The 12,725-nt window shown below is 43.2% G+C and overlaps 1 protein-coding gene across 2 annotated transcripts; it reads right to left on the reverse strand.

Annotated features, from left to right (window-relative positions):
* Positions 1-239: 239 nt before the first annotated feature.
* On the reverse strand, positions 240-10,875 carry LOC149847956 (homeobox protein knotted-1-like 2). 2 transcript variants are annotated; one of them, XM_090010360.1, is made up of 6 exons: positions 9,714-10,875; positions 4,721-4,841; positions 1,532-1,728; positions 1,166-1,297; positions 953-1,089; positions 240-872 (listed from the first exon to the last, which is right to left on the reverse strand). In XM_090010360.1, the coding sequence occupies exons 1-6, from the start codon at positions 10,452-10,454 to the stop codon at positions 836-838; spliced, it is 1,365 nt and encodes a 454-aa protein (XP_089866486.1). In that variant the 5' UTR covers positions 10,455-10,875; the 3' UTR covers positions 240-835. The 2 variants fall into 2 exon arrangements, with proteins under 2 accessions (XP_089866486.1, XP_089866548.1); XM_090010422.1 differs by having other exon boundaries at positions 240-864; positions 9,714-10,874.
* Positions 10,876-12,725: the final 1,850 nt, after the last annotated feature.

The raw sequence follows: 12,725 nt of genomic DNA on the forward strand, positions 1-12,725 counted from the left end.
GACCATGGGCCCACACGATAGCACTAACAATCAAAGTGCTCCCAATCAGAACTAGATACTATGATCTCTCTCTCTCTCTCTCTCTCTCTCTCTCTCATGCCCAGATGCGTGTGCACACATACACAAATCATGCACTATGGCATCTTCTATGCACAAAACAGGCATAAAGAGAAATGCACATGATATGTTGCATCTGCTAACAACCAGAGGAGATAAAAATGGGTAAGATGACTGAAATGTGGAGTAAAGCACAGACGGCCATTTTTATATTAAAATCAAATGTAAGAAAAACAAAAGTACTGTCATCATAAACCGTGGAAATAGAAGCACAGATCTAGCCTCCACTATTCTGTAAACAATAATGCCTACACCATGACTTGTGACCAATATACTGTAACATACAATGCTGAATCTAATATGCTGTTTGACATTGCAAACAAATACATAATCAAAGATATTATTGTTACACTGCACACAAGCAATATTTTCTTGGATATATAGAGGAAAGGTGTAACTTATAACTAAATCCTGACGTTGAGCTATAATAGTTGAATATAATACAGGCGTTTTAGCCCATCATATTTTAACATTGGTGCCTGCATACCTATCAAGCTGTATCATCCCTTCCCATCAACTGCTTGCTTTAGTATACAGATGCCTTGTGACAAGTTTGGCCGAGGAAATGATTGAAGTTGAATCCATGGGAAGCCGATTGTCCAAGTAGAAGCCATGCAAACCATTATATGGACTTATCTGAACTATGTCCTTAACCAGACTTACATGGAAAAAAGTGCCCTCTTTTAGAGGTCTCTGCATTCAAACGTGTGACTATTATCTACACGAATTGTTCGGCATCATCATCACCTGCATGGCTTCTCTCTCAAAATTAAATTGGCATAAAGGCCCAAAATATATACCACCTCTAACATTTCACAAGTTTTGTACAACATACCTCTTGCGCTTGCTCTTTAAAACAGAAGATGATGAAGCGTTACTATGCCAATTTCTCTTTCGCTGGTTTATAAACCAGTTGTTTATCTGCTTCAACTGTAGTCCCGTCTCCTGCACCAATCTTGCCTTTTCATCCTCCTGAAACAAAGCCAAGTGGTATGTGAGGCACTTCATGAAGTGACACCAGTGAGAGATCAGAACTCAAAACACTTACAGTTGGGTATGGCCACTTGGAATGGGACTGCCACCAAGACTTTAAGAGTGAGGTGGTGTCACCAGGGAGCTTTCCTGCTCGCCTCTTACGCATTATCTCCTCCCTTATGTCGGTAATCTTTTCCTTATAACCCTGTGCAGATTAGATCTTATAAATTCAGCATTGCACAGAACACATAAAACAACACTCTACCAGAGTCACTTTCAACAATTGAAAAACAATTTAAATATTTGAAGCAGAAAAGTTGGTTAGCAGTAAGTTTTATCTTTGTAGCCCTGGACTAGGCAGTTAAAGCTGGGGAAAAAAATCTGCAACTAATGAATGAAAATTTTGTGAGAAGATGTAAAGCAGTGCGAATGGTTCCACCTGTTTTAGTTCATGCTTTAACTCTTGCCTAACACGCTCCATCAATGACCTTTCACTCTCAGTCGGGATAAGGGGGCCGAAGCCCATGCTATCTGGACCATCCAAGCTTTCATTAAATAAGTTGGTGTCACTATCTGCCTGGTCATCATCATCATCATCAGACATAGTTGCACCTGTGCCTTCACCTGGAGACACACCTGTTTCATGCCAACATCCATTAAGACATTTTATCTCCATTCCCAATATAACAATCAAAGCAAGAACATTTTATAAGTTCTTTCACAGAACTATAAAGTTAGGTTCACAGAAAACCCCCTGAAAAAGATGGCAGTAACATGTACTTCCAAGCTAGTATGGATTGTAGCTGGAGCCTCAATTAGAAGTCCAAGTTGAAGAACTCATAGCTAACTATCAATTTTGGGGCTAACCAAAACCACAAATGGCATAAAGTCATCGTTTATGTCACCACTGGAGCACATGACATGTTTCACTGAGATAAAGTAGATTAAACATGCAGCATCTAGTTTCCTAGGTAGAAAAATGATAAGATATCAAGATTTGTGAACCCTTGTCAATAACAAAGGCTGAAACCTTTGTGAAACTTGTTAAAAACAAATGTGTTAACAAGGTATGGTCTGAAAGAAACAAATTTCGGTGAACTTTCTAAGTGTTTAGACTTTAGAGTGAACCATGAACATGTTTGAAGTTTGAACTCTGAAACTTCTAGTAAAAGCATACTCTCCATTGGGCAACAGTCTAAAATGCAAGTACTATAGGAATTTGAAAGGCACTTTTCACATTTAAAGTTTAACATGGTAATATAAAATCTATTTATTCCTAGCAGGCACTGTTTTGTGTGGGAAATGTTTCTTAAGGTTCTGTAATGTGTGATAAGCTAGATAAATTCTGGACAGTACAGTCAAACACGCCACTGGAACTTGAACAGTAAGTGACTGCTAACCAAAATAAATTATTATAAGGTATGAAATGGAAGTACAGATGACAGGAAGGGTTGATGAGAGATCATACTATTGAACTAAAATGAAAAAACAATCACATAAATCAAAGGCATAGCCATTTGTATGCAATCCCTGACACTCAATGCCTTCAATAAGCCACTTCTCCAACTCACGACCTCAAGTCTCCTTAAATCAGTATATGGAGCTAAAAATGAGATTTGTATGTGTTGGACCCAGGTATTGGATCCAAAATGTGGCCATTGGGTCTCACAAATGGAATCCTATAAACCACTAAAGTGGTGGACCCATTAATGCAGTTATGGGATTTAAAGGAAGTTATAACCACCACGATAATGTGTGCTAATGGCTGCACATGTAACTAATATATGGTTATGGAGGGTTACTAAGATAATGGGACATTATCTCCAAGTTGTGGTAAATTAGTTCCAATCCTCTCATGTTGCCTATATAAGGGGCCATCCCTTGAAGCTAAAATGACTAAAGAATGAGGTATGATCGGAGGATTGAAAAAACCTGCTTGGAGTAAGGCTGGAATAGCTCAAAATAGATAGCGCATGTGTCTCTTCACAAAGAAGGAAGTTTAAGCCCTCCTACCACATGCCCCATATTTTGTGACCCCACCAAAACCAGAATTGAGGAACCTATTACTTCCAACAGTATGAGGAATTTTCTGAACTCCTTTGCCACAAACATCCATCCTCTGTTTGATATGCCTTGAAAAAAATAAATTTGAAGACCTGACAAAAGATGGACAGCTCTCTCTCTCTCTCTCTCTCTCTCACACACACACACACACACACACATACAAATCATAGGTTTACCAAGAAATCAGAAATCCTTTTTATGCAAATTATCAAGGGCCTTGCCCAGCATCTTAGCCATTCAATGTTCCTGCTTTAGGATTATGGCTCCACTCTCAACCTGCTTTGAAGTGAACAAGGAAGACCCTCTTAAGAGCAGGCATGTAGTATGGGTAATAGCACAGGCCATTTCTGTATTTCAAGTTAAGCCACTTATATACATGCAAAATGTACCTAGAACCAGGGGTAGAATTGTAATTCAAGTTACATTACAAAAAAAAAGGAGAAGCCAGCCCTGATATAAGCTATTGGGTAATCTCCATTGGCTGCCACCTTCTTCATCCTTCTTCTTCCGACCCCTCTTGTATTCTTTGTTGAAAGAAATGGATTTTATGGAAAGTTTCACGTGCTCTGCTATATTGTGGTAACAAGAGTGTGACAGCCATTTGCATCAATTGGGGTTAGCATGGAACAATATGTGGAGTGTGTGGAATTATCTCCACACTTTGTATGTGAAAAGAGTTGAAGATAATAAATACAACCACTATTGATTTGTGAAGAAAATAAGAGTACAGATCTTCTCAGTAAACCTTTCACAGTTAGTAAACACTGGTTTCTAGAATGCAAACAGTTCATGGTTCTCACTCAGTAAACCTTTCACAGTTAGTAAACACTGGTTTCTAGAATGCAAACAGTTCATGGTTCTCACACATGTAAAGTTTGACAGGGATCATTAAGAATGTGTGTGTGTCACACCTGTGTGTGTGTGTGCTATAGCTATACATGAGGGAATCTCATTCATTCAAGTTTAAGACATTTACATGTGTAAAATGTGCCCAAAATCAGGGATACGATTGTAATTCAAGCCATAGCATACTGTAAATAGCAGAAAACAGCGTTAATAGAAGCTATTCAACAATATCCCCTGACTGTTATCATCTTCTCCTTTATTCTTCCTTCTCTTGTGTTCTTCATTGTGATAGAAAAAGCAAGGACAAGAGTTATTTTTCTTGTGCACAGCATTGTTTCTATAATCAACAACTGACTTCACTTAGCCATCAGAAAGTACATACAAAGGTATGTTTCCTGTTTTGACCTGAACGACAATACTGGCATGTTTTTCCATTTGTCTTATTTTACAGACTCAAGAAAAGAAAGTGGAGACAATATTTAACCATTTTGAAAGCTTTATGAACTAGCTCCTAACCATTCGGAACATTTTAAGATGCCATCCATAAGCAACAAGTTCATTCCTTGCTAGTATTGCTATATATATCAAAAGCTACGTGCAATACTACCCATTCGTAACAATAATTTAAAACAAGCAAAAAGAGCTAAATAAAGAACGGTTAGACCATATTTCTTTCACAAGCACTCAAATTTTATTTGAAGAAAAAATCAAAGATCACCTGTTAGGCTTTGCAATGACTGTTCCAGTTCCCAACAAGCCATTACTGCTTCCATTGCATGAACACGAACATGTTGTTGAAGTTGCTCTTTGAATGAATAAAGCAACAAAACATAATGCGACTGAGCACCAAGTAAAATACAGGTTTAGACTAGTGTGCCAAACATAACTGACAACAAAAATGACAACTAAAGGAAAGAGATGCTAAAAGATCAGTGAAAGTCTGTAGCAGCAGACATCATATTTAAAAAATGAAGCAGACAAAATTCAACTGAAAATCAGTATCAGAACAGATCAAGTGTTAGGATTGAGGTGAGGGATCACAGAACAACAGGAAATCATTCCCCAAGTCTTTAATAGCATAATTCATGAAAGGGCATTAAGAACCAAAGCACGTTTTCAAGATATGTGGACTAGCAGTGGAAAGGTCACAGAATAAATAGCCAATCAAAGGCCCTCTAGAGCAGCCTTTCCCTTAAGCAGATGCTTCGATGAAGAAGTCACATTCTCTCTAACTGTGACATGATAATTCATTCAGAGAAACACTTTAACTTCATCCATTATATATACACCTTCAATGTAAATGCCCAAGCCAAAACATGTATATTCTATGGATTATTTATTTGTTCACGGAAAACATTTATTAGATTGAACCTACACTCATTAGATTATTCTCTTACTTATTCTAGTTAAATCTGAACCAAATCTTTCATGTGTTTGAAGAATGCCACTTGGAAAAAGTAGAATTATGGCTCTAATTATTTTATATGGGTCACCTGTACATCACCACTAATCTAGCCCAGGGCTTCGTGAACCATACAATTAAGATCCATGGTTTTGCTTATGTTTATGATGACTGATTAAAAACTCTCTCTCTCTCTATATATATATATATATGTGTGTGTGTGTGTGTGTGTGTGTATTCTACAGTTGGTGAAAGTAACAGCAAAAGATCAGTTCAGATATTATGAGAAATAAAAAAAGCCAAAAAATGTTAAATCAGTCAATAAGTAATAAATTGCAGGAGCTAAACAAGGAATGTTTGTAGAGCAGGTAGTTAAGGAAGCAGATTGGTGTCTCAAGGAGGATTCAGAATCAATGTGGAATAAGATAGCGGGTGACACGAGAAAGGTGGCTAAGGAGGTATTGGGTGAGTCTAAAGGCGGTGCACTGCCAGGTAAGGATACATCGTGGTGGAACGAAGATGTCAAATTAGCTATTAAGGTTAAAAGAGAGTGTTATAAAAATCTAAGTAAGAGTCGTGATAATGAGAATTTGGAGAAGTATATGATAGCAAAGAAAGAAGCTAAAAAAGTAGTTCGGAACGCGAGGGATAAGGTATATAAGGAGGTTTATGACAAGTTGTCTACCAAAGAGGGCGAGAAAAATATTTATAAGCTTGCAAAGATGAGAGATAGGAAATCGAGGGATCTGGGTATGTTTAGATGTATCAAAGATGAAACGCAAAGGGTTTTAGTCAAAGATGAGGAGATTAAGGAGAGATGGAAAGATTATTTTGATAAGTTATTTAATGAAAGTCATGCTCAGGATCTTGGAGACTTCTCCATTCCTTTTCATGAGATGAATCGTGACTTCATGCGCAAGATTCAAAAGAAAGAAATTGCAGAGGCTTTGAAGAAAATGAAATCAAGAAGGGCAGTTGGCCCAGATGGTATACCTATTGAGGCTTGGAAATGCTTGGGAGAGAAAGGTTTAGAATGGTTGACAAATCTTTTTAACAAGATTTGGCGGACAAATAAGATGCCTAATGAGTGGAGGAAGAGTACTTTGGTGCCTCTATATAAGAATAAGGGTGATATACAAGATTGCACAAACTATCGTGGTATAAAACTCATGAGTCATACTATGAAACTTTGGGAGAGGGTGATTGAGTTTAGGTTGAGAAAGGTTGTCATGATATCGGAGAATCAATTTGGTTTTGTGCCTGGAAGATCAACTATGGAAGCTATACATCGTCTTAGACAACTTATTGAGAGAAATAGAGAGAGGAACAAAGATTTGCATATGGTTTTTATTGATTTGGAGAAGGCATACTATAGAGTACCTAGGGACGTTCTCTGGTGGACAATGATGAAGAAAGGTGTTTCTCTCAAGTACATTAGTATAATTAAAGATATGTATGAAGGAGTAGTAACCAATGTCTGCACTTGTGGAGGGGTGACAACCAATTTTCCTATAACGGTTGAGTTACATCAAGGATCTGCTTTAAGCCCTTTCCTATTTGCTATAGTGATAGATGAGCTTACGAGATCAATTCAAGAAAATGTGTTGTGGTGTATGTTGTTTGCTGATGAGTCTAGAGCTGGGGTTAATGCTAAGTTAGAATTATGGAGACAGACATTGGAAGCAAGAGGTTTTAAGTTGAGTAAGAGCAAGATAGAATACATGGAATGTCGGTTTAGTAAGCAACGAAGTAGTGATGGGAGTGTAGTGAAGCTTAGTGAGCAAGAAATACCAGTGGATGATTGTTTCAAATATTTGGGATCTATCATTCAAAAGTATGGAGAAATTGATGGAGATGTAAATCATAGGATAAAGGTTGGGTAGATGAAATGGAAGAGTGCAACTGGAGTGTTGTGCAATCGTAGAATGCCATTGCGGTTGAAGGGAAAGTTTTATAGGACGACTATTAGGCTCGCTTTACTATATGGTACGGAATGTTGGGCTGCCAAGAGACATCATATTCAAAAAATGAGTATAGTTGAGATCTATGTCACAGGGCTTCGGCTAGCAGGGTGCCGCACCCGCGTCGAGTCGGCACCGGGTGCGGTCAACCCGACTCTGGGTGCGTTGACCGCACCCAGGGTCATTTTTGTCCATTGTTTTTTGGATTTTTTTTTTTTAAAAAAAAAATTGCCGTATGAAATGGGCTGCGGAATTTAAAAAAAAGAAATTGGGTTGCTCAGCCTGTCGACCAACTCCTCACAAAGGAGAAGAAAAGGAGGGGAGGGTTTTTCACCTCTAAAGGTTGCAGCAACGGGGCCGTCGGGGTTGCTCGCTGACGGCGGCGATCATCGGGAACCACGACAACCATACTAGAGAGGGGACATCGATGGTGCTGTCGCCGGCGATCATCGAGAACCACGACAACCATACTAGAGAGGGGACATCGATGGTGCTGTCGCCGGCAGCTGTAAACGTCAGGTGGCCGGAAGAAACGAGATCGCCGATGTAACAGGGAGAGAGGTTGAGTGGAAGGGGCGCCGACTTTCCCGGCGTCGGGGTTCTGGCACAGCCGATCGCCAATCAGGAGGTCGCCGCTGATGTCGCAGGTGGTCGCTGGGAGGTCTGCCGAACTCAGAGAGGGGGAGGCGAAGAGGCTCGGAGGTTGGCAACGACGAGGGACACAAGCGGCGAAGGTGGGGGATCACCGGAGCTTGGAGGCTGCCGTCGGCATTAATACCCAAAAATTGATTTTGCCCCCAAAATATTGTAATCTGAACTTTTTGCTAGTGAGAAACCACAAACATATGAAGATGTGGAGACATGATATGAGGGCATATTTCTCATGGATCATCTTTTACTTGAAACATAAAAACCGCAAGCCTGTTTCTAAGAATTCGGACCTGATTTTCCCTAGCTGATGGTGTAACTCGGTCTTGACTCCCACTAGCTGATAGTGTAGATTAGGCAAGAATCTGTTTTGATCAAAGATTGAAGCAGGTGATTGCCATGAAGATAACATTTTGGAAACTAAGCTAACATGCCAAATGGAAATGTCTTTGGTTGTAATAGTTCCTAGGAAGCAAAACCAAGCCTCAGCAAATGGAAGCTCAAGCCTTTGGCTAACTCAGGAAATGAAAAACGTAGCAATAATTATGATTAGATAAGTAGTAGACACAAGATATGCCAGGAAGCAGCACTTTTACGGACTGCAAAGACGTAGACTATAAAGAATAAATACCATAAAAGATTGAGAAAGAAAATACGAGCTAGAGTGTCAAATGGGATCTAATACTGGCGTGCAAACATGATGACAAAAATCGAATACATGATCCATATCATGGGCAGGCTCTTCGCCTTTATTTAGAGGGAGACATACCCAAACCCCCACCACTTCCACTTCCTAACTTGAACTTCTCACAGTTCTGGCAAGCGTGAGCATTACGTCCATCCTCCTTTCAACATCTGCATGCCATCATTGATGAACACAATGGCATCCAGAGGAAGAGGTCACTATGTTCTTATCCAATAAATACCTCCCTTTCCTAATCGACGATTAACCACAAAATCAATCTGACGCAGATCTTTATATTTCTAAGCTCACCAACCTTCAAAGTTCACAGAGAAAGAGTCTAGATATGCATGCCGCTGATAAATAGAAGCTTCCTCTTTCCAACCACGGTGTCGTTAATCACCTTGGCTTTAATCCCTTTTTCGCCACAACAGTTACAGAACACATCAATCAGGCCATCATTTCCCTCAACCTAAGCATATGCTTTCATTACACTAACCTAACCTGAACCACACGACCCTTCAATGGTTAACCAAAGAAACACCCTTTCACCAAACAAGCTGAATTGCGGTCTTTCCCCAATGCATCAGAATCTCTACAACCAGACATCATCTTCGACCAATTCATCCCCACCCTTTTAAAACCTTTGGAAAACCCACCTTGCCACGCACACCATCGAAACATAAAAAGACAACCCCAATTATGCAGAAAACGACGACCACCATCCACACCACATCCCCAGAAACACGAAACCGAAAAGCACACCAAAAAATAGAGCCGACACCCAAAAGAACTCAATCCAAAAACGGAGGAAACTCGAAACCATCTCATCCAATTGTCACTTAAAGGCATCAAAAGACCTGCCCTTGTATCGAAATCAAAACACCAGACAATCAAAACAAGAAACACCAATCACCAGCACCAGAATTACGCAGTACCAACTAAAGAAAATACTCACAAGGAACAGAAACAGAGCAGAAAATGAGGAAGAAGAGAAGAAGAAGATGGTGGTACCGACCATGAACTGGTCGAGCTCCTTATCGTCGCCGGGCATGATCTGATGGCCGAGCACCGAGTACTTGGCGACGACCTGCTGCGACTGCGAGAGCTGCGCGTCGATCCTGGGCAGCTGGTCCACGGGCGTGGCGATGCGCAGGCAGGCGATGTGGGCCGAGAGCAGCTGCTCATAGAAAGGATGCGAGAGGATCTCCGCCTTGTATCTCGCGTTCTGCCACCCATCCCCACCTGCCGTCTGCTGCTGCTCTCCCCCTTGCTGCGACCCGCTGTCAACAAGCTCCCCGCTGGTGGCCGCCTGGTTGGCGGCGTTCATGTCGCCGGAGCCGTGCGAAATCCCCGCCATCATCGAGTCGCTCGACCCCGGCACCTCATCCCCTACGTCGCTGGAGTTCCGATGGAGCATAGGACGGGGGAACCACTGCCCGGCCGCCGGCACCGCCGTGGCGGAATTAGGGGGGCGGTCGGGCGCGGTCTGCAAGTGGAGGAAGCTGCAGCGGACGCACCTGGAGCCAGGGGCGCAGCCGCACCACTTCCTAGCACCCTGCTGGTCGTCGGCGCCGGCGCCGGGGTCGACGTAATGGGACTGCTGGCGGAGGATGGCGCTGCTGAGCCATGTTGGCTGCTGCTGAGCCTTGGCTTCCTTGGCGCCGGTCTCTGGCGCAAGCAAGTCCGCTCCGAAATGATGTTCCGAGAAATGCGACATCGCCATCTCCTGCTGAGACGACAGGTTGTGGAACGCCATCAGCTCTCTCTCTCTCTCTCTCTCCTTGCTCTTCTTCTGCTCCCCTCACTTGTAATCTTCTCTTCTTCTTCTCATCATCATCTTCGTCAGCCGAAAGGAAAGAAGAAAGAAGATGACGATTCGAGATTTTTCTTTTTAGTTTTTGGTTTGTGTAAGAACACGTTGGAGAAGAAACAAACCGCTTCGCAGATGAGCCGGGAAACCGCTTACCGGAAGAAGGAACGGGGGGACCACGGTGGGGCTGGAAGGAACCCGATCACCGGTGGGTGGTATTCCTTTTTCTCTAAAACGATGCCGCGAAATTTAAAGAGTGGGAATGGGATGAGGGGGGTTAGGAGGGACGGATCGGACGGTTGAGGGTGCGGTTGGTGGGTAGTCACGGACGGCGGGGATGGTCAGACAGAGTCTCGAGCTCCGGTTTCGATCGTCTTGGAGAGTTGTGTGCGATTTGGTTGGTTGATATTTCCTCTATTTCTTACCTTGCTGAGTAAGTGACCTGCAGAAGCCGGTGGCGGTACGGACGAGAAAGCGACGAGAGAAACGGGGAGAAGGAGGGGGAGCTTCGACTTTCCGCCAAGGGAGGACAGAGACAGGCGACCCGTCGGGGGGGACACTCGGCGGACTAAGCAAGTCCTGGACCACATGCGGGCCCCGCAGGCGAGCACGCCTGGTTTGAAAAAACCAAACGAAGGGAACCACGTGGTGGGGGCCCCGACCCCGTGCGGAAGAGAGGAGTAGAGTAATGTCCCCGATTTTTCAGGTGGGCCCAGCGCCGCCGGATCGAACACGCCACGAGTGGTCCTGGGACTGTACACAGACGGGGGAGAGTGGTGTCTGGTCCCCCACTTCCCCTTCCTCCTGCCAGCTGGCTCACGGCTCCACGCAGTGGTCCCCCACCTGGATCACGTCGTTCTGAAAAGATCCGCTGCCGTCAGAAGCCCCCGAAGCTCGCAGGTCGGCCTTCACTTGAAATGACCGAAACAACACTCTCCCAACCTTTCATCGTTCCTCGTGATCGTTGAGGGTGTTTTAGTAAATTGCTAGGCAAGAAAAATCCGTGAATTGGGCCGAGAGAGTGGGGCCCACCGCTTTCGTTGTTTAACCCTTCTATCACGCGACCCCGCACGAGTTGCGTGTTCGGGTCGTCATCATCCACCTGACCCAGGGAAGGATACGGATACGGATACGGATACGGATACGGATACGGATACGGATACGGATACGTTCATATATACACGGAAAAGAGCGATTTAAAAACTGTTTGATATTTTTGCAGATTTTCTTGGGATTTAAATCTTTACAAATTTACCATGTTATTGTTTCCTGTCCAGGTCTAATTTATGTTGACTTTGTAGGACTCAGCAGGTATGGTTTTGCCTGATAGTAGGTCCAGTTGAACCCAGACCCGGGCCAGCAATTCAGAGCCTGTAATTTACACCTGCGAAGTCCGGACTCCAAAAGATCCGTCCTCTAAGATTGGGCGTGCTGAAACGTGGCGTCAGAATATGGACGGACGCATGATTGGTGGATGACCGTCTCTTGAAGGATCCGCTACCAGATTACCGTCGTGCAGGCTGACGTGGACGTCGAACCGGCTGGCCAATCGGCTTTCGCTTCGTGTCCACGTATCTCACGCGGAAAGGTAGGGAACCGGCGGGGCCCGCCTTCCCCCACACCTTAATCACGAGGCAAAAAAAAAAATTTTGCCTTGACCATCCTCGATGACATCAGCGATTCGTCCAATTCGTTTGGTTTCATAGCTTTCCGATACGATGAGACTCGGGGTTATTGAGAGAACAAGGGTGCGAATCGTCCGGTTCTGGCCATTCTTGCCCTGGTTCTTGTCGTGCTTAATCTTGTTTTAGTTAATGGGTTTGGTGGTTTGGTTAGAAATAATTAAAGAAATTGGCAAAAAATGGATAAGAAACCTGAGGCAGTCTAGAGAGATTTTGCGAGGCCCATGATTAGTTGATGATTTCTTAATCGGGCTGTAGTTTAACTATTTTATTTTTTTGAATTTATAACCCCAATAAACCACACCCAGCAAGAAAAAAAAATCTGGTCATGCTGGCTTAGCCTGCCATACCTATGATCGTCGTGCCAACAACGTAAAACTCTGAGGCTAGGACCCTTGCCCCATGAGCTAATTCTTAAGCAAAGGGGCAACACCCATGAGAATCGAACCTTGACTGCCCGTCCAGCAGCCAAGGCCCCACCCCACTAGGCCAACCACCCCTTGGGGTCGCAGCTTAACTACTTGGATCAAATAAT

This window comes from Nuphar pumila, chromosome 1, assembly GCF_984573655.1.
Source record: "Nuphar pumila chromosome 1, dmNupPumi1.hap1.1, whole genome shotgun sequence".
Classification (NCBI taxonomy): Eukaryota; Viridiplantae; Streptophyta; class Magnoliopsida; order Nymphaeales; family Nymphaeaceae; genus Nuphar; species Nuphar pumila.

Bases quoted from the DNA above. Each gene is read 5' to 3' on its own strand.
- LOC149847956 (XM_090010360.1), bottom strand. From the start codon at position 10,454: ATGGCGTTCCACAACCTGTCGTCTCAGCAGGAGATGGCGATGTCGCAT. The intron at 1,729-4,720 runs GTGATCTTTGAT...GGCATGAAACAG, and splicing joins GTCATTGCAAAGCCTAACAG to GTGTGTCTCCAGGTGAAGGC. The intron at 1,298-1,531 runs GTGGAACCATTC...TAATCTGCACAG, and splicing joins TAAAGCATGAACTAAAACAG to GGTTATAAGGAAAAGATTAC.